Below are 22,420 nucleotides of genomic sequence, written 5' to 3' on the forward strand. Positions count from 1 at the left end.
ATGTCTTTGTTCATGGTATTCTTCTTCGCTGGGAAAATTCTTTTTTCAAAATAAAACATAACAGAGCTTTACCGGTAGATATCTTCACGTTTTTATTAGTTTGATTACAACCCAAAACTCCACCCGTATTTAAACTTATACGAGCCTAATGCTAATCGTAGTTGTGCAAACGATCTGCTTATAATGAAGCGTTCAGTTAGGCGCTGCAAATGCATTTACGTATGTTGTAGGTCACCTGGAGGCATTTTTTATTTACTGAGCTTAATGCCATATAAATCCATGTAAGAAATCATAACGAATAATGTGAAAGGTGATTCCCGCATTTAAAAAAAATTATGTGAATTATGTTTGCGTGGTCGCTCACTAATCATGAATTTTAATTATCATGACACTGAAACTAACGTGAAACTTCAAGCCTTCATGTTCTACAATTTATAGACCGCCACTATGATATACCTGTACACAGGAGAAATTGAGAAGGCTTAGACTGTGTCATAATGATGAATTACAGCGCTTAATGGAAGTTGTTCAAAGGAGTATGGGTTTCTTCACCACTCCCCTCTTTCCCCCCCCCCCACCTACTTTAGAAAAGCTTGACGCCTAAGGACGCTTCGTGATATGTAATTTAAAGCAACATGGTGAGCAGTCTAGAAATGCTCTTTTATTTACGTTGGAAGAGACTGCTTCTCCAGATTTTGATGTGCATAATAACTGTTTGAAAGACAGAGCCCTATCGACCTTTGTTTAATTATATTCTGTAGATTTTTGTTCTGCTGACTTTTAAAAGCATGTTTTGAGATAACGTACAGTTTATATACCGTAGCCACCAATTACAGTTTTTCATTGTTAACTCCACTTTAATTTTACTTTCTATATGTTTGTTTTTATGACTTTTGTCAAAATAATGGGAGATTGTTATTATTATAATGTACAAGCATTCTTTTATAACAGTACCCGGAATTACCTCGTCCTCTCTCCAACTCCTTCGGTCGTCTTGTTAAAGGCTAAGCTGGATTTAGTCTCTTGCTTACTGAGTATCCGTTATTACACCTTCAGTATTTTCCTTCCAATTATTTTGTTTCGAGACCATCTCAGTAACTAAATGCTAACAGCAATTTATCATAGGGTATGATGCCCTGTATTCGTTTCCTTAGCCGTGCATATTACAGTTCTTTTGCCCAACTTACTGGCACTTGCTAATGAACTACCATATATTCATGGGCCATTTTATATTGAGATAGGTCCTTTATTTCAAATTGGCAGTTGTAATTTCACTTGCTGGATCATGTTTCAGTTCAGTTAAAGGGGCAATCCTGGCCACGGACACATTTAAGCCAGAGGGAAGTATTTAATTGGAATTCGTGGAAAAAAACAGTTGAAAGTCGTTTTAGTCTGGAGAATTATGGGAGTCTATGAGAGTGTCGTCCCCTACTCATAAGATTTAATTAATTCATATTTCTTTGGGAAATGAAGGTCTTAGCTCTTAGATCTGCCAAGCAGCTAAAACAGTTCTGGTCTTTTGCAGACAAAATTAACCTTCAAATCAAAATGAATGGCACACCTTAAAAATCGTTATTATTCTTCGCACAGCTGCAAGCTGTATGTTGAGGGGTCAGAGGATGTGTAATAACTAACATATCCAAAGAATGATATGGTGAAAAATAATGAGGCGAACTACGGATCTGATATGAGCATTAGAACTGCATGGTACAAAACACTTTAAATGCAGATTTTGTTTAAAACAGCAGCCTTTAGAGAATGAGAATGGAGATTAATGATAAATTTTGCTGAACTCGTATGGTGCAGTGGAGAATGGAAGGCAAAGATCGAGAAGGCAGGAGAATATTTGGGGCGCTCGATGAGGATAATGAAAGATAATTAAACAAATAGTCGAGCTATATTCAGAGAGAATTTCATCGAGGACAAGGACATGCGCCAAGTTATAATACAGATAACTAAGATTTAGATAAGTGTATAACAGAATATAAGAGAAAATAAAAGCATATACATATATATATATATATATATATGTATGTTTGTGTTAGTGTTTGCATATGTATGTATGCAAATATAATGTTTGTTACTTCTTTCATATTAGGATATATTTTCATAGGCGAGTATGCTGGAAAAATCCTGCTAAGATATCTTAATAAAAATAGAAGGAATTAGAAGGTAGCTTACCTCCCTTCACCAAAAAAAAGTAGCTTAGATGTTAAACTTTGACGTTTCCATCTATGCTGTCATTCTAGTGTCGTCACTCATTAATATTCTCTCTCTCTCTCTCTCTCTCTCTCTCTCTCTCTCTCTCTCTCTCTCTCTCTCTCTCTCTCTCTCTCTCTCTGATCATCATCAACATTAAAGAATACATCTGTTCAGTTCCTCTTGGTCATTATAATTTTTAGATATGAATATACTGTATATACAAAATTTTTTAGCGTAAGTAAACACACATTATATAATATATATATATATATATATATATATATATATATATATATATCTTATATGTATATATATATATATATATATATATATATATATATATATATATATATATATTAATGATTATATTTGCTTTGTTATATATAAAGTTATATATAAAAAATTTTACGTGAAAGCAGAGATACTTTGTAGTGGAAAAAGTATATATTCTTTGAGCACAAATTGCCTACACTACAAATGAAACGTATGAAGGAAAGACTGGAGTGTATTATCCCGAGATTTGGTGGCTTTGAAAACTAATAATTTTGCTGGTAATGATAATAAATAGATACCTATATAACTGGACGTAACAGTTAGCAAACTTCACGATGCCAGAGAATTATGTCACTATCAGACAGGTCAGTGCTCCTGATTCAACAATAATCTGGAGTCTTCAATGGTTATTCCTCTAAAAACCAGCAATTTTAGCAAATGAAATATTAATTTGCAAATTGAACTTACTGTATTTAGAGAAGTATACAATTCCTTTGTTTTATGAATTTTACCGTTTTTTGTCACTTCGGAGCCTATAAAGTACATAAAGGTCATAATCTTTTATGTCAAATAATCAGGTGACCGTGGTGTTCTATTCTTTCAAGTTTAAAGAAGATGTGATGAAAAGGTTGGGTATATGGAATGAGAACTTTTAAAAAGGTTACAGACAAAAACAATTAATAACGCTGTAGTGATGGGAACATTTATTAGCAGTAACATCAGCAATATCATCCGCATAGTAGTAGCGATAGTAGTGATAGTAGTAGCAGGAACAATATCACCAGAAAAAAGGTTAGATGAAATATAACCGTTCATTTTATCCCATGGCTTAAGTCACTCTGAGCCTGCCAGTGGCATATCACTAATGAAAATCCTCAAATAAATTTTCACTCTCGTTTTTCTTTTTGCGGCCAATGACAAAAAATATGCAAAAATGTTTTGACTTATTGTACTCTCATTTTCTCTGTAATTACGAGCACGAAGATAATCAGCCGCGAAATTGGAAGCTACTGTATGTAAATTATTAATGCTTTCTGAATATTATGCAATACTTCCGCATAATATATTCTTGTATAATTTCCGCTATGAACGTGTTATTTTGCAGATAACCTGCATGATGTTTTGTAACGAAAATCATAAGGTTTTTCCTCATATGTTCTTAATTTTTGAAAAATATTTCCAAGTAAAAAAGCAATTCCGTTATTGCATTCAAATATATATATATATATATATATATATATATATATATATATATATATATATATATATATATATATATATATATATATATATATAATACAAATTCATCCATGCTTGTTATCAATATTTTTTGAGAAAATAGCATGATACGTAACTAAGATTTTTTCGTTTAAATCAAGAATGATATATTTAAATGTATATATATATGTGTGTGTAGACAGCATAATTCTTCCTTCAAGATCATTGCTTAATATGAATACTTTTATACGTTAATTATACAACAAAATATTCCATTTCAATAATTCCAAACAGCTGTTACCTTAACGATGTTTAATGTAGAGGTTGGAAAAATATGCAATCTGAAAAAATCCTCTTCCTGCCATCTTTTCCTAATAATGTATGTCTAAGACATACATTAGTGTTTTGAAAATTTTTATTGTTGGCTCTTTTCCTGAAAGTCTTGGCTTTCCTAGCACCTGTCTCACTAGGTGTAAGATAAATGAATTATGTTTTTCAGATCTTTAGCAGTAAAAAAAAAAAAATAATTGTTATAGAGCAACTCTGTCCTGCAATATGACACTTGCACGCTGGCACAAACGCATATGAATTCTTATAAATACGTTATAGTTAGGGTATATATATATTCATATATAAAAATAAAGGCAAATGACACAGAGGAAAATTGAAACAGCGGAGTGGTTGCTTGGCCTTTCGACATCCGGTCCTTTCCTAGATGACTGAAGAGAAATATAAAAGTAGGCTCATATAATTGACAGATGACATACAGATATCCTTGAGGATGGGGATCATAAGGAACAGATGCACCTGGATTCCAACACAGTTGAAAAATTAATGAACCTACTAAAACAAAGGTAAATCTTTGAGAGATTTTACAAAAGATTAGGTCTAACTGGCTCAAAAGCCGGGAGGAGTCAGTTAAAGGATTATTAGGGGAAGAGACTGACCACCAAAAATGACCTTTGAATGGATAAGCTGATTATATATTTATAAAAATACAACACTTAATATATTCTCCTTTCGGTAAACAACAGTTTTGCAAAATGAACCTTTTCAAAAAAGTATTAAACATATGAATACATAGAAAATATATGTAAGGTAACTAATTAGTAATTAAGTCAGTGATTTTATCTTTAAGATCATTCTTGAACATTTTACTAATACAAGGTCCAAATAATACATGCCAGGGCTAAGGTTGAAATTACAGCTAGATTCTAAAAGATTTCGTGAAGCGAAATCTTTCGATGTGGCAATCACTGAACTGTCAGTCCAATTGATCCTGTGGGAGTTTTCACTTAAATGAATGAATATTGCATTGGATGTTTGCCCAGTTTTGACAGAATACTTATGCTGTTTAATTCTCACTTCTGAATCCTTACTAGAGTGACCTATATAAAGAAGAACAGTCCAAGCATGGAATTTTATATTTTATGTTGTTGCTTTCCTTAGGGCTGCTTTTTATTAACATTCCTTTTTGTGTGTTATTATAAGATAAAACCAGGTAGACATTAAAAGATTTTAACAATGATTTTGTGGTTTCAAAACCACTAAAATAATGCAGGCTAAGAATGTTCTTGGGGTTTCTTTCTCCATGGTATTTTCACTATAAAACTTTTTTTGGGCTTTATTATAGCAAATATCTAGTATATGTGAAGGGTAATATAAACCTGTTCCTATTTTTCTTAGGTATTCGATTTCTTGATCCAAATACTAGGGATTGACAATACGCAATGCTCGTAAAAACATAGAAGAAAAAATGGATATTTTGATATTAAGGTGGTGGCCTGAATAGAAATGGACATAAGCTAAGTTGTTGGTTGGTTTCCTATAAATAATGAATTTGCTTTGAAATGGTTTTCTATGTATTAAATCTTATAAGAAAGGAAGGCAGTCGTCTTCTTCTAATTCTAAAGTAAATGTAATGGATGGTACTTGGTTATTCAAATTAGAGTTAATCATTTACTATACAGCAATACCAGCAGGCAAAACAGCTAAAATATCGTCAACATTTCCGTATACAAGTTTGAGAGGAGAAGGGATAAAGGGTTGCCCATTGCAATACCAAATATTTCGTGGTAGAATTCACCATTGAATATAAGTGAGTGAAATAATATGACGTACAGGTAGAGATAATTCATGATGGATTAGTTCGTTACTAAGATATTCTAAAATAGAATCTATAGGGACTTTAGTAAAAGGAGAACACAAGTCAAAACTAACAAATCTATCAGTGGGGCAAAAAGTTATTTTGTTTATCAACAAAATCTAGTGAATTATATATGTGAGAACCGGGTTCCAAGTAACGAGGACAAGAGCTTGGTAATATATTTTGAAAGTTTATATGATATTGAGCCAACAGTGCTGGTAATAGACCGCACAGGATTATTTTCTTTGTGCGTTTTTACTAGTCCGTACAAGTAAGGTTACGAGGAAAATCTTACTGACAACTGACCTATTAGTTCTTTTTTATCTTTCAGGATATTTTTCATTGTGCTATTGAAATTTTTTATGATTTGATCAAGGGGATTTTTTTTTTTAGTTTTTTGTAAGTCGTATGATCATTCAGTAGGGCTTGCATGCGCGATATGTAGTCAGCTTTATCTAAAATTACAATACCATTCGACTTATCAGCTTTTGTGGATTTTATTGTCTTTTTTAAGATCGGTCAAACTTTTCTTGTAATGAGCGGGGAAATTACTTTCGTGACTAACATTGGCAGTTCCATAAACAATACCTTTACTTATTTCAACATGATTTTGAGGTAGATCACAATACTTTTTCGAATTTACAACTGGACGCAGCAGTCGTTAGAGCAGAGGGTCTATTCGTTTGTGTGTGTGTGTGTGAAATGTGGTCCATTAATTTTTTCATTTTTAGCCAAAGCTAAAAATGAAAAAAAGTAATGTTAAATGTCAGAATAAATCAACATAAATGTATACAACTGGAATGTCCTTTTAACTCGTTCCTTTCACATTTTCAGTTTGACAATGACCTGGATTGGATTGGGCTTTGGCCAAGGACCGGGTCATACAAGCGGTTCTCGAACCTGGATGACCTGAGTTTAGTGCAATCTGTAGATGACCCTACAAGACTGCCCGACCAGCCTGACCTTCCACCCCAGCCGCTGAGGCCTGCCCCGGCCCCGCCTCCCAGGTGAGTTTGGGGTGTGGCTGTTGTTGTCATTATCTTCTCCTTGATATCAGCGCTTAAGATTCATAAGGCAAAATATTGCGAACGTTTGTCTGATGGTGATGCTGTGCGGGATTAAGACTTTTAAATATTTAGGACACACTCAGCCAAGTTGGGTGAGGCTGTATAGCTCTATTATGCGGTGTTCGTCTTCCATTTCTTCCACAGCGTCTCAGAGCATTAAACCATCATCATTATTATGGTGGCCATATCTGCCTTCATTAAGAGGTCAACTGTATCTTACGCATAATAATGTCTAACGAACTATGGTTCATATTATTGTCCGTTAATCTTTTTACCATCATAATGATATCCATAATGATGGAGAAGTCAAGTACTATCACGATTCTCCTCACCGTTACCATTTTAACTTTCTTCAAATATCGCAAGTATGATTCCCATTAAAATTCAGCTTCCTTATTGCGCCTTCTTCAGCACCATTATCGTTGTAATTATCGTCTTGTGTTATTTACCTGATGCCGTCATTATCTTTTCCACTAGGAGTATAGACATAACATCATTATCCTGTCATTAACGGGTATGTAGCCATTAACGATTTTCCCCATCTTCCTCCCAGTGTTATGATTCATCATCCGTAAAGAATTTTGTATAGTCAGTATTCATTAAGAAAATAGTTTCCTTATTCAGTATGTCATTGACATTTTGATGAGGATCGTCTTTAATGATAAAACCGTTACCAGTCCTCAATGTTATATTCTTTTAAAATAAATTTTAGACATTTTGTGCGTATCACTTTCATTCCTTTTACTATACCTTCATTCACATTATCTTTCTTCCATCTTGCTCTCCACCCTCTCCTAACAATTATTTCATGTTACGAATTCATGTATGAGGTTTTCCTCCTGTTACACCTTTCAAACCTTTCTACTCTTAAATTTCCTTTTTAGCGCTGAATGACCACATAGCTCCCAGTGCTTGGCCTTTGGCCTAAACTGGATATTCCATTCCATCACGAAGACAGTCTCATATTAGTAGGAAAGCTTCGATCAAGGCAATTATTATTATTATTATTATTATTATTATTATTATTATTATTATTGTTGTTGTTGTTGTTGTTGTTAATAGTAGTAGTAGTAGTAGTAGTAGTAGTTGGTATTACATCGTGTCAGATATGAAAGCATATATGAAACACGGAATTCATACAGTAAAACAGGACTTTGAGGACATTTTGATATCCTGACATATGCAATATCCTTCATTTTAGCATGGTAATATACTTATGGTCTAGACTCTAGAGTTTCGATCTGCCTAAGGCTTAATTTTGTTGTCTCTCTCCAGTTGTACACTTTCACCCTTTTTATGGCGCGTATTTGATTACAGATTTTTAAGCCAGTGATTGCTAACTTAGCGTCACTGTTACTAATGGAAGTCGATGACACATTGTTTACGGTAGCAGTTCATCAACTTTTACTGTTTTAGATAAACTTTATAAAGGTTTGAAAACATTAGGGATAAACGTTACTTTCCATTACAATGTTCATATTTATCCAGCAATATCTACGCTATCTCGCAAATATATGAAAAGAATGAAATTACTAGAAAAAAATTTAATTAAACCTGGATGACAAATAAAAGAATAATTCTGCGCTTTTTTCTTATTCCGGCAGTTTCCCTATAAAAAGAAGAAGGAATAGTTATGTATGGCATAGTCTTGCACCATTACTGTAATGCTTTGCTAACATACGGAAAGGGAAAAGGACATCTAGAAAAATGAAATTTTAAATTGTATTTGTGCAAATTCTTGCAAATATATGGAGAGAATTAAATTAAAAAGAAAACGCAAATCTATTAAATGCAAATGAAAGCAAAAAACGAATATTGCCCTACTTATATTCCACAGCAGTTAGTTGGCTTCTCTTGAAAAACGATTTGAAGAGAGAAATTAACTAAAAAATATAAAACTTAAAACCAGATAAAGTGATGACACAAAACGTTTATACAGTTTTCATTCTGAAACATTTTATTGCCTTACCAGTATCTGGAATGCTAGAGATTTAGTATTGGAATAGAAAATGAAATATTGATAAGTAAAGGGAAAAGTCAGGTAGCTGGAGGAAATGCTGGACTTAAAGTGATCACGAAAAATATGGAAGGATAATGCGCCGATATATAATATTGTAGGTTTCCTCTGCTGACAGATTCAGTATCCTCGTAATGGGGAAATATTTCTACATAATTTTATTTTCCTGGAAAGTTGTCTCATGCAGATGACGGACCCTTTTGTTGAAAATGTTATTCCGTTTAATATTCAGCGTGATTTTTTTTTATAGATCTCTTATCTCGGATGTCGGTTTTTTCCTAGATATTTCTGAGTACTTTCTCTTTAATATCTTCACAGGTATGTAAATGTAAATATTTCATTTTGAAGAATGGGAAGCATTCAACAAATGTGTATTTATGTAAAAATCATTTTGGCAGGCGTGCTAGAAAAAACAAAGAATGCTTTTTTATGTTTTATATTGTTTTATGGAATATATATATATATATATATATATATATATATATATATATATATATATATATATATATATATATATATATATATATACTATATATATGTATATACATATATATAGTTAAAATTTCAATATTTTACATTTTGGGCCATTGTGCACTTTGCACTGCCGAAGTAGAGTCCTTGGAAATAGGATGATGAACAGTTAACGTAAATACAGTCACATATCTCCCTTTGAGCAGGCCCCACTTCATCAGTAAATTTTATAATTTTTAGTGTAATTGTTTTTGTATAAAAATGATCAAACGACATTGTACAAGACTTCTGATTATAGAATTGGTATGTGTCACCAATAAATTTTATTGTTACTTTTTTAATTGAGAAACCACAACATGGAACTGCTATGACAGGCGCGTAATTTGACTGAAAATCATTGACAGTATTAGCAGTTAACATAATTGGTTGATTTTGACAATAATGAAAATGTAGGTTATTTTTATATGGGATACTTCTGACATACATTGTGATTAATGCCGTGGATTCGGTAAAATAAAAAAAAATTATATTAGTTTGAAGGGTCAAACAATTTAATATAGCATAGGTCTTTTGTGACATCATTTTATTCAAGTTTCAAAAATGATAAAAGAGTTAGAAAAATTTAGTTGACGTTCAACCAAAGCTACAGAATATTTCATTGGTACTGAAATCCTCTTATATTAGTTCCCTTTCTTTAGTGCCTACCTCGCACGAAAAAAAAAAAAAAACTTCCTTTACAAACATTTTGTTCTAGTTTAACCTGTCGGAATATTGGTGTTCTACACGTAGTCAGTTTTTTGTTCAATGGAGTGAAACCAGAGGAAGGTCTCGGCGGGCCTAATTGGCTAATTGCTCGCGAGAATAGACAGTAATTAGTTCAACCACTGCGTTGTTAAGATTGGCTTCGTTTGTTTTCGAAATTTCTTCTTTTTCTGCATTGTACTGTTTATCGTTCTCTTATTTAGCGTTATTGTTAGTGTGTAAATTTTTATGTATTAACACTTTGCAACATCCCCCAATGTTACCCTCGTGGAATGTCAACTGCAAAACAAATCTTACTTCGATATCATCCCTTAGTTCTAGAACATAAAAACCCGTTTAACTTTGTGAAGATAACATTAACAAAAAGCCTATTATGTAATTACACAGCAAGTACATTTGATCAGATTGCAGTTTCGATTTAATTACTTTGATTGATGAGCACATAGGCCAAAGGGAACTCGCTGAAATCATCAAAATTATCCGCCTCGGTTATAACAAAAGAAGACCAAGATGAAACTAGTCCACATACCCTGTCACTCCTAAGGCTGATTCACATTATAACATCACGTCACGTCAAAGAACATGAGAATTTTTTACATGTAATGAAAGGGACTTGTTCACACCATCACGTCACGTCACCATCAAGTACACGACATCCACAGTCACATCACGACACGTTTTCTTGGAAAGAATATTTTGACGTGACGTAACGGTGCTTATGCAAGTTTCTTACCGCTAAAAATCTGTGAGACGCTGAGGTTGGGCACGAACTGAACGGGATTTTGATGGATGTGTGAATACATAACACGGCTAATGGGACGGTGACGTGACGTGATGTGTCGGTGACGTGATGGTATAATGTGAATCAACCTTTATTCCTCTCCGGCTGCGAACAGTGAGTAAAATTAATTGAATCCAAAACTGAATTAGTCACTGAAAACAAAACTGTTATAAATATTGCACTTTCAAGCCATCCTTTGATTTTAGTATTGGCATCTCTAGAAATGGCCAGAGTGAGAATGATCTTACTTCAGTGAGGTTGATGAAAATTTAATGGGGAAACCTACCTATTTACAACTTTCAGTTTACAAGCCCATTAATTTGTGTACGTGTAAATACCTGTCATACTTAAAAGCGTTTAGTTGGTAAATTTTCGCGGATATTTATATACATGTAAACACTTGTAATACATATTGGTGTTTAGTTGGTAAAGTATCACTGATATATAAATACATATAAACACCTGTCATATATGTAAATGTTTAATTGGTAAATTGCGAAAGACTTTAAATATTATCTGGGAGTTATTCTTGGACAATACCTCGTTCAACCTGTTCCTTCTTACTTTTTTTTTTTACATATTCAAAGATGTATCGGTTATGGGGATTTAGTAATATTCTAAATTAATCAAATTCTACTTTAATCTGCTTTTCTGTGATAATTATTCTTGTGGGAAGCTTTTTAACGAAATACAGAAATAAAGGAAACATTATTTCGATTATTATTTTAGAGCCAGAGTTCAGTATTGTAGTATTTTATTTGCATGGAACTAATATTATAAAAGTTACTGGTTAAGCGCCGGATTTTGATACCAAATTTTAATGTTTTAATTTTGGTACCTTTGTAAACTGGAGAATGCAGAAGGTTGAAAAGATAAGCTGAAGATGGGAAAAGGGAATGATTGGATCTTCTTAATTATCCCCTCCTCTCTTTTAATTAATTCCCTCCCCCCTCCCCATCCCATATGCTTTTTATGGTTCTATTCTCTACCCGACTCCTTCTGATGTGCAGTTATTTCTTTTTCCTACCATGTGGCTTGTTTTGACATTTATGTGTTTGTGTTCTGGAATGACTATGTCAAGTTCCTGAGGTGGAACAGTCGAAGAAACAATATTTTTTTTCCCCTCACGTAATGAAGCCCTGAGAAAGAAAGCCTTCTCATCAGGTAAATAAAGGAATAAGGATGATGCCAATGTTCGTAAATTACGAGGTGATGAGAAACTCCCCTCCTGAATGGATTAGTACGCCAGGGATTAGGGAAAGCCGAAGAAATCAAATAGCAAGAAAATATTTAATGTTTTAGAAAGAAGAACCGTTCAGGAAAGTTTCTGTGAGTGTTTTCGTACAGTGATGGTTCTGCAATGCTGTTGCTGTGGTATAAGGAGTTCAGCTACTAAGGACAAAATTCTTAATGTCATAAGTATTACCTTCACTCGTGCCAATAAATTAGAAATAAAAGTCCTTAGGTTATTGGGTGTGTCAGCTACAAAATAAAGATGTACAGTTAGTTCTTATTCATTATAAGGTGAAGATTAACTCTTGTATTCCTCCGTCAAGCTCTGACAGGGTGGTTCGTGTAACTTTCTGTGCAGGGATTAGCGATAGAAAATTACCCAAAATTTTCCTTTTTCAGCTTAGTTTCCACAAAATTTAGATAAAATTGGTCGATGTTTATCAATTTATTTTTACATTAAAGGAAACTGAATGGTAACTTGGCAATAAAGCATAACTAACATAAATCGAAAAAATAAGTTTTTATTCAAAAACATTATTTGGCGGCTCGCAGACAATATGGTACAGTCAGTGACGCAGACGAGTTATGTTATATCGAAAGGAATGATTAAAGATAAACGTACAGCAAGATATGCATTAAAGTTTACTTAGAAAACGTGAACGTGTGATTTGTTTGATGCGTGTTATAGATACTATGAGATATCCGTAATTGACAGCTTTGGTAATGCATAAGTAGAAGATTAAATAAATAATAATAAAAATTAAGTAGAGTTTATTAGGAATGTTCATAATTTTAAAGATGATGTCCTTTTGTCATGAATTCTGAACATGACCTACATGATGGTGAGTATTCTGTTATATTCTCTGCCTTTGCTGTTTTTAACCAAATTGTATGGACTCCTTCCTTCTTCAGCCACGTCACTTCTGTCACTTAGTCTGCTATCTTCAACCATAACGTGATAACATTCTCTGTACTAATGAATTCTGTGTACATATCTCTGAGTAGCTTCATTCAACCGCCAACGATGTGGTAGATGATAAAGTTCTCGCCTTTCTTATAACTGATGTTAGGGAGGAAATACTTCACCACTTAATTTAGGTTTATGATAGTCATGAACATACCTGTAATAATCCTGATGGCTTCTCCATATCCTCTCCATCTCACAACATATGCAGAACTTTGAAGGCTGGTGGGAACAGACATTCGGCCCCTCTTGTTTTTCATTGGTACTTTGTATTCATATCCGTAACCCTAAGATGTTGGTACTTTTTACTGGTATGTGTATAACCTTGGTTTCTGAAACCTATTGCCCCTTCCTCCACTGAACCTCTTCTCTCCAAACGTTTAGTCTGACAGCTTCTGTCCTTTAGGTATCTGGCAGAAAGATGTGGCTTACCAGTGTTTACAATCTTTTAAGCCGTTTTTGAGTCTGCTGCACTTGTTTACCTTGATGGAAGAAATTTCCCTATGGCTGTGAAAGACCCTACTATTTTAATCTGGTTACCCTCTGAAGAAAATTAAATTGTTTACTTGTGCCAATAAAATTCTCACCAACTATGAATATAGCTCTCCTCCCTATTGCCACCTTGATGGCTCTAGAGCTTTTTCCAATGACAACGACCCAATAGCCCTAAATACTTTGCCATTTTCTTGCCCCGGCAATCCCATGCTGCTGGTCCTCCTTATTCTTAATTACTACGCTTATCCCTCTCAACACATAATGTACTTGTTCCAGCTTTACCCCCTTTTGCTGTCAACTCATGTTTAACTTGGTTTTGTCAGTCGTTGTTGATTAAGTAATTTCAATTTCCTTAACCATTTCTAAATACGTTTTTCGCAACTTTTTGTCACATTGATTCTGTATTTCTCCATTCGATGGCCCTCTCATTATACTTCGTTCGTATTTATGCTGTTGTGGATAATTCAGTCCCTTTTTTAAAATCTTTTTTGATCTAGTGCCTCTGATGTGAAACCGGGTTGAATAGGAATCCATTAACTTCATGAATAGTTTCAACTTTTTCTGAGTCAGTGAAATTCAGCAATTTCAAGTTACTTGTAAATTTTATAAGAGGTATCGTGCTGTTTAAACTGATAAACTTCTTTGAAAATTAAGAAGTTTTCTTTCGATATTGCGAGTTTTTCCTCTCATCCAAGTTGCTAAAGATTTACCGTGTGATCATTCGTCCGTCCGAAGCATGTGATTTCGAGTGCATCCCGTTGCGTACCTTTCGGACAAGAATGAATCTACAACAGTTCATTTGTCTCATCACTGACTATACGCTATTGCCCCTCCTGTGGGTCCTTATACCCAGGCCGCTGGCTTTTTGCCTATAAGGTTCTGCTTCAACCACTGTTCCAAGAATTGAAAGAAAGTGCGCCAGCTCCTGTCAAGTAGTTTTGAGACACTGGCCAGACCACCTCTTCTCACATTTTTTCATTGGATGTCAGTTAACCCTTGACTTTCATGGGGAATTTTGTTTCATTTTTACTGCCCAGAATTACATTCTCTGCCTCTACCTCGTAATCATCCATACTGTCAGGGATTTCGCTCACTATTCATACCTCTTGTTTCCTTGCTGTCAACCGACGTTGGCTTGACAAAGACATCAGGATGCACTATCCCATCGAATTCTAAGCGAAAAGAATAAAAGAAATCGAAAATTTTAAAACATCAGGAAAGTCCTTGTATCGAGTATTACTACTGTAGTATTACGAAAAAATCCAGCCATGTGGAGACAACCAAATGATACGTGGAATTTATAAAATCCTGATCCCGGGGCTTTTTAACTCATTAGTCAGACAATTAAGATTTCAGGTACAATAGGAAGGGTCTTTGGTTCTCATTCGTTTCCATTACTCCCATTATATTTTTGTCGCTGCGTAAGCCAGTATTACTTTAACTGCCATATAGCTTGCCATTTGAATTCAGGATATCCGTTATTATTACAACTGATCTGTTGTCAAAGATAATTTTACATACACACACGTATGCGTGCTATGGCATGTGTGTTTCGTATAAGTGATTATTATATACATACATATAATTATAAAATTTATATTCATTATATATATATAAATAGATCACATATAAGTAACTAAAAGTTCATGAAATACACAATCAATTTACATCCTACGGTATTTTAACCAGAGAAGCATGTCGCCTGTTTAGGTGAACCTATAATTTTCTTCGATTGTACATAAATGTCAGAATTGGTAGGATAATCTCGTTATTTCTTTCTTTAATTTTCTGGCGCTTTACCATGTTTGATAATGTATACAAAAATAAGTTTTTGTCTGATAAAAAAATCGTAATATCAATGTCCAAAGAGTTTGTTGCCTTTTTTATACTAAAAGATCAATTGCAAGGTGCATATGGTGACGGATATATAGATATACATACATATATATATATATACGTATATATGTGTATGTATATGTATATATACACTATATATATATACACAGAAAGATATTGATATATATATGTATGTATTATACAATGTATCCTATGTAATATATATATATATATATATATATATATATATATATATATATATATATATATAATGTGTGTGTGTGTGTGTGTGTGTGTGCATTGTGTGTTGTAATATATGTATACACATACATATATATCTATGTATATATATATATATATATATATATATATATATATATATATATATATATATATATATATATACATGAGTATGCACATACAAAAGCGAATGCCGCAGAAAAATAACCAAGCCCTTTGCCTTTTATTCACGCATCGTCGGGGTACAAAATTTTGTGCCCCGACGTTGCGTGAATAAACACGAAAGCGCTGGGTACTGAACTTCCACTTGTTATTTTCCTGTAGTATTCGCGTCCACTAAAATCACGTACATCATCTATGATCTTTTGACTATGTATATACTGTATATATATGTATGTATATATATATATATATATATATATATATATATATATATATATATTTATATTTATATTTATATATATTGACAATATATATATATATATATATATATATATATATATATATATATATATATATATGCTGACAATAACTGTTTCGATAATCTTCAAATAACGGATTCGGCAACCCTGGGTCACGGTAACTATTTTGGATTGGTGGCTTTAATGATATCTTGGAAAGTCGTCATTTTGGCCCAGTGGATGAGGTCATCCTCTGGACAGTTTTTAGGGCTTGCAACTTCATCCCTATGTGTGGTTGCTTTAAAATGGAAGGATGATAACTTCTGAATCCAAATCCACTTAAGAGAATAATTTCATTTTATATGTATATATATATATATATATATATATATATATATATATATATATATATATATATATATATATAAACGTGTGTGTGTTTATATTTATATATATATATATGTATGTTTATGTGTATGCATATATACATTACATATGTATATTTATATGTATGTGTATATATATATATATTATATTTATATACATGATATATACACATATGGGCTGTGTATAATTTTTTCACTCATGTACGCATGACTTTTTCACAGATATTAAACCACAAATATCTTTTTTGTCGAATTTCATTTACCTTGAGAATAACTTACACTCAAAATAAATTATAACTGTTGAGTGCTTCTGCGCCGGCCAGAATTTGGAACGTGGTCTGATTCAGAAACAACGCTAGACAGTGACTGTCTGTCGGTGTTCCTATACCTGGCCACGATTCGAAGCCTGCCCTGTGGAGAAGCACATATAACATTTATAATTCCCTTCGCACGTAAGTTATTCCCAAGGTATAGTGAATTCGATGTTAAACAATATTTTTGGCTTTATATATATATATATATATATATATATATATATATATATATATATATATATATATATATATATATACATACATACATACATACATACATACATACATACATACATACATACACGCATCCTCTCCCCATGGAGAATCTTTCTAACAAACGCAATTCAACAGCGTTCGTTGCTTCTGCCACTGGCGTTCTCGGCGTTGGGTTCAACACCGTCTTCGATTTCTTTTAGACATTCCGACGAGCCAGTGTATAGGGTTCGATTCTTCCCAATCTTATTGAGGATTCTTTGAAGGATTCTCACCATTTTCACTTTCATTGGAGGTGATTGTCCGAGAGAGTCAGGCAAGGTTCCTGTTGTCGCTGTCGGTAGTCTTTGACAGGCCCTTCATATTTCCGTTATGTTTTTTAGGTTATAGTATTTCTTCTTCTTGTTTGTTTCGTCCTGTTTCTTTAAAGTTGCTCCTTATAAATTCTCTTCCACTATTGCTTTTCACCCTTGTTGTTCATCATTTCTTCTTATTTCTACGATTTTTTCCTCCTGGTTTCTGTTTTTTTTTTTCTCCGTCTTATTTTTTCTCCCAAATTTCCACATTACTATTCTCTTCGTCCTCCTCGCCTTCAACGGTTTCCTCTTTCTTTGTTTTAGCAATGAGTATCATTACTACCCTGGCGCTTCATTCATTTTATTTTTTCTATAACTTCAAAATTTTTTGTCTTTCATATCTTCTGACCTTTTTGTCTTTCCTTTTTTTTGGTTATTTTTATTTAAGGCTTATGGTGTGCTAATGTTTCTTTTTTATAATTTTGTTAAATGAAACACCATATTTATACGAAATGATTGCATGAATTCAGTTTTCACTTTTTGGACAAAATGTAAAGACAAACACTATTACTTCACTCGATAACTGTACAGGGAGAATTTTCTTCTTCCAGCAAAGGAAAATATCTTATAGTGTATATTAGTTGTTTCTTTTTCGCGTTTTAGTAAACGAACATCGTATATGACCCATACAAAAGATCCTTTGATATTTTTGTAACATTTTGCCAGTTGAAATAATTCTCTCTCTCTCTCTCTCTCTCTCTCTCTCTCTCTCTCTCTCTCTCTCTTGTTATATACAGAAAAAATTGTTTAGTTGCTGCATTTACTGTAGTATAATTAATCATAATGCAAAAGACATTCCTTGTTGCGAGATAACCCACTTACATCCAGCATTTTTTCAAGTAAAGAAATCCTTCAAAGAATAAAGTTTCAATCATAATGTACCACGAGACTCGTAAAAGCTTTAGATTATATTGCTGAAAGGATAGTAGTCGAGTAAAACTACAACGTAGGAATCGAACTGAAAGTTGAAATAAAGAAAATGGATATACTGTATGTGGACTACTTGCACATACTCACACCCATATATATATATAAATTTTTATCACATCAGTGTGACATTTTATATACACGAACATTCAGTTACAAATGTCGTTTGATATCCAATTCGCTCTACCACGTTTATAATACCGAAGGGGAATTATAATTGATACGTGGTGGACTACGGGGATATGTACGTCAGAGTCGGTATCAACTTATACCATACCTTTTTTGAGAGTCTAGTGGTCTAGAGCGTCACTGAACTTGTTGGTTCTCACTGTTCGGCGGGTCGAGTCCGCCAGGTGACGAACCACTTAATAGTTATAATTCCCATTCGGTATTATATCCGACGTAGAGCGAATTGGATATTAAACGATATTTGTAGCTTAACGTTTGTGTATACATACTGAGATGTTTTTCAACTGAGTAACGTCAGGTAGAGAAACACGGAAACAGTAATAAGTTGTTAATTAGTCGAGCAATACGGTGATATCAAACATAATCACAAATGTTGAAAACATTGTAAGTAATTCTAAGATTGCTGAATAATAAGGGTTAGTACTAAAGTAGACATAAATGATGAAAACATCGATAAAATTATCAATAATTGAAAAGGTAGAATAGAAGTCAATTGGCCTCTTACTGTTGATGTTACAGATATTTTCAATTTATTCATTTATATTTCGTGTTCTTTGGTTTCGGGAATGTTAATTTTACCCTTATTTAAATTACTCAAAATCTTATCGCAACGCTTACCTGTTAAACGTACCTTATTGATTAGTCTTTTAAAGTAATAATAATAATAATAATAATAATAATAATAATAATAATAATAATAATAGTACTTTATTTTTGGTCTATCACAGTCATCCTATTCGACTGGATGGTTTTTATAGTGTGGGGTTCCGGGTTGCATCTTGCCTCTTTGAGTCCATCACTTTTCCCTATGTTGCGCGTTTCAGCACACTACACTCTTCTGCATGGGTCCTGGAGCTGCTTGGCATCTAGTTTTATAGATTCCTTTCAGGGATCAGGGATCTAGTGTTCCTATGATTATGGGTACAATTTCCACTGCCATATGCCATATCCTTCTTATTTCTATTTTCAGGTCTCGATACTTATCAGTTTTTCTCTTTCTTTCTCATCTTCTCTGATGTCCCCATAGTATTGCGAAATCAGTGAGTGATACTCTTCTTGATTTCGTCCAATTAACGTCACGTCTGGTCTGTTGGCGTATCACCCATGTCTGTTCTGATACCATAGTCCCTAGGATCTTTGCCAGTCATTTTCTATCACTCCCTCCAGGTTTGTTTCTTACAGAGCTCCAGTGGAGAGCTTTTGCTACTGAATCATGCCTCTTTTTGCACTGGTTCTATGCAAGCGCCGGACATTCCGCTGCTGTAGTTTTATGGTCTTGGCTTTCTTATTGCACTTCCCTGCATGGGTGAGAATGTTATTTCCATGTATTGTTCTTTGGACATACCTGGTTCTTAGGGCCTGTTTTTGTGCCGCTGTTAGGATTCCTTATGTTCCCTTCTTGAGTTCTCACCTCTGTAGCCATTGCCATGTTTCATCGCTGCCAGTTCTTTAGTCTGTCTCATGTACTGTCCGTGCATTGGTTTTGTTATTGCCATTCCTCTGTTCTGTTTCATTCTCCTGTCTGTATGTTCTGGGTCTTCGTTGGCTTTTCATCAGTCCTTCTTGCCACTCCTTAGCCATTATTATTATTATTATTGTGTTAATTGTGTATTATTGTTCTTATTATTATGCCTGGGCTTTCTGAGAGCAGTCCTCATATGCTCAGTCAAACATTCATTTTTCATATTAGGAATACGCCATTAGTCACCCAGATTGGTCTGTTAGTTTATATGTAGTCGTTACTTCGTTTCCATTTTTTCTAGTCGTATTCTTCTCCTTTTGCAGAATCGGAGGTTGGACTGACAGCGGCGAAGGGTCACCGTCTCCGGCAAGTAGCATTGGAGGTTTAGGGTCCATGGTGGAAACCCCACCGGAACCTTCCAGACCCGCTCCAGTGCTGGACAGGAGGGACTCTAATCGCTCTCTAACGGGGCGAATCCAGCGCCGGGACTCTAGTAAGGTAAATGTGTTGCATTATCATTATCTTTCGCCACACCCTACATAGTCAGTAATGAATAAAGCATCTAACTGACGTTACACTCTCACTAAAAGTAAGGGTGAACATTGCGCAGGTATTACAGATTAAAAAAATGTAATTAAAGTGTTCATTTAGGAATATTTGTGCAAATAAACTAGCATTTGTAAAGAATATAATACTGAGATTACTTTCCTTTGAAAAAACTTAAATTGCACTACGTCTCATGAAGATTCAAGTGCTGCGCACTTTTAGTTTTGTCTCTTGGCAGCACAGTGAATATGTACGTAAGGTTGAAAAATTATAATTGCAATAATAACAATTCAAGTATAGAAGCCTTCACAGATAGGCTACTTCTCTGAGACAGCAGGTACCACAGATGAATATCTTGGGAAAAAGTGTCATTTACTAACGATGGTGTGATTCGTTTTTAAGTAATGCAGAGGGTTTATACAGTGACAAGGAAATATGAGTTATACATAGTGAAGACCTAGGATTGTATCTGCTTAGGTTAGGTCTGGAAATAAAATTCTAATTACTTCACATTATATGGTTAGAAGCTAATTGATTTTAAAGCTACTTACAGAAGAAGTTCAGTAAGTTTTAAGAAACGAAAGGGGGAGATTCAACAAAAAGACCTAATATAAAAAAAACAAATTTAATAATTCAGTGACGAGGACGGCTAATTATTATTTACAGTAATAATGAAGATATGTGATATCTTCGACATCCTCTGCCAGTGTAAGCCAAAATTTCGGCAGCTTTTACATTTGCAATAGTATTGGAAGAAAACTAAATTTTCTCCCTTCCTTCCAGGAACTTTTAGTGGCCTCTCAGCAGGGAAGTCCGAAAAGAGGTTCAACCAACCCCTTCAGAGCCTCATGGATTCCACCCGATGAGTCCTCAGAGGTCACGATAACCCAGGAAACCTCCATAGACATGTCCGCAACCTCCACTTCTTACTCGTCTGTTGGTGGTCACCGCTCCACGTACGCACCTTTGTCCGAAGGGAGCAAGAACATCTTCGATGTCGAGAGAAACGTCAACGGACCTATTCCAGAATCTACTCCGTCAGTACCACAGGAAACGATGGATTTGCTCAGCCATGAGAGTCCAACATCCTCCGGGAGAGACAGGCTGGAGGACGCGGTGACTTCCTCCATTAGTACAGGCAGCAACCAAGATCTAAGTGGCGGCCGAAGACACCAGACTGCAGGAGAGAAGATGTTCCCTAGTAACACGACATTTAGTGGTGGGGGTGGGGGTGGAGATGCCAGTGGTGGGCGTTTATATGAGAACACTGAAGAGAAGAGATTCAAATCCGAAGATATTTTTGACAAAAGTAGTAGTAGTAGTTATTTAAGTGCCGGACAGAAGATTTTTGGTAGCAGAGACGAAAGTGATGATAAAGATGTAAGCGCAGACAGAGCGGTAGGTGATCGCAGTACTGCAGTTAGTGCAGACCTTAAAGTAGGTGAAAAGAAGGCTGTGGATGATAGTAGTACAAGTGCAGGGCAGAATCTTATGGCTGTGAGCAAAGAAAACACTACCATACAGCGATTGACTCGCACTGAGGACCTTTTGATAGTGCAGCCACAAATCCTTACACATACCTTAACCTTAATGCACAAAGCACTGTTACAAATAACAGATACGATACCAGAAACTTTAACTCTACTCTTTATGGAGACAGTAATTACGAAACTAAAAACATTTTCAATACCAGCAAAGAGACTGTGAATGAAGTGTTCAGTAACAGTATATCGAACGAAAGAGAAAGTAGCCCCCTGTGTGCCATAAAGGATGATAAACCAAGCAAAGAAGACGTAAAGGGTACTGCTGGGGAGAATATTATTTCTGAGGTAAGTTGTAATTTGTTCCTATGGCCCTTTTATTAATGCTGTTATTCGTATTCAAAAATTCATATGGCATGTAATGGCAAGAGATTAAATCT

At 34.3% G+C, this 22,420-nt stretch overlaps 1 protein-coding gene across 1 annotated transcript in view; it reads left to right on the forward strand.

Annotated features, from left to right (window-relative positions):
- The window catches only part of LOC136835822 (serine-rich adhesin for platelets-like), a 423,298-nt gene that overhangs the window by 391,546 nt on the left and 9,332 nt on the right, over positions 1-22,420 (forward strand). The window contains exons 5-8 of the mRNA XM_067099674.1: positions 6,674-6,846; positions 20,277-20,451; positions 21,283-22,022; positions 22,055-22,328. Coding sequence (XP_066955775.1) covers positions 6,674-6,846; positions 20,277-20,451; positions 21,283-22,022; positions 22,055-22,328 — 1,362 coding nt within the window. The remainder of the gene's footprint in view (positions 1-6,673; positions 6,847-20,276; positions 20,452-21,282; positions 22,023-22,054; positions 22,329-22,420) is intronic.

Source organism: Macrobrachium rosenbergii, chromosome 55 (assembly GCF_040412425.1).
Source record: "Macrobrachium rosenbergii isolate ZJJX-2024 chromosome 55, ASM4041242v1, whole genome shotgun sequence".
NCBI classification, from domain to species: Eukaryota; Metazoa; Arthropoda; class Malacostraca; order Decapoda; family Palaemonidae; genus Macrobrachium; species Macrobrachium rosenbergii.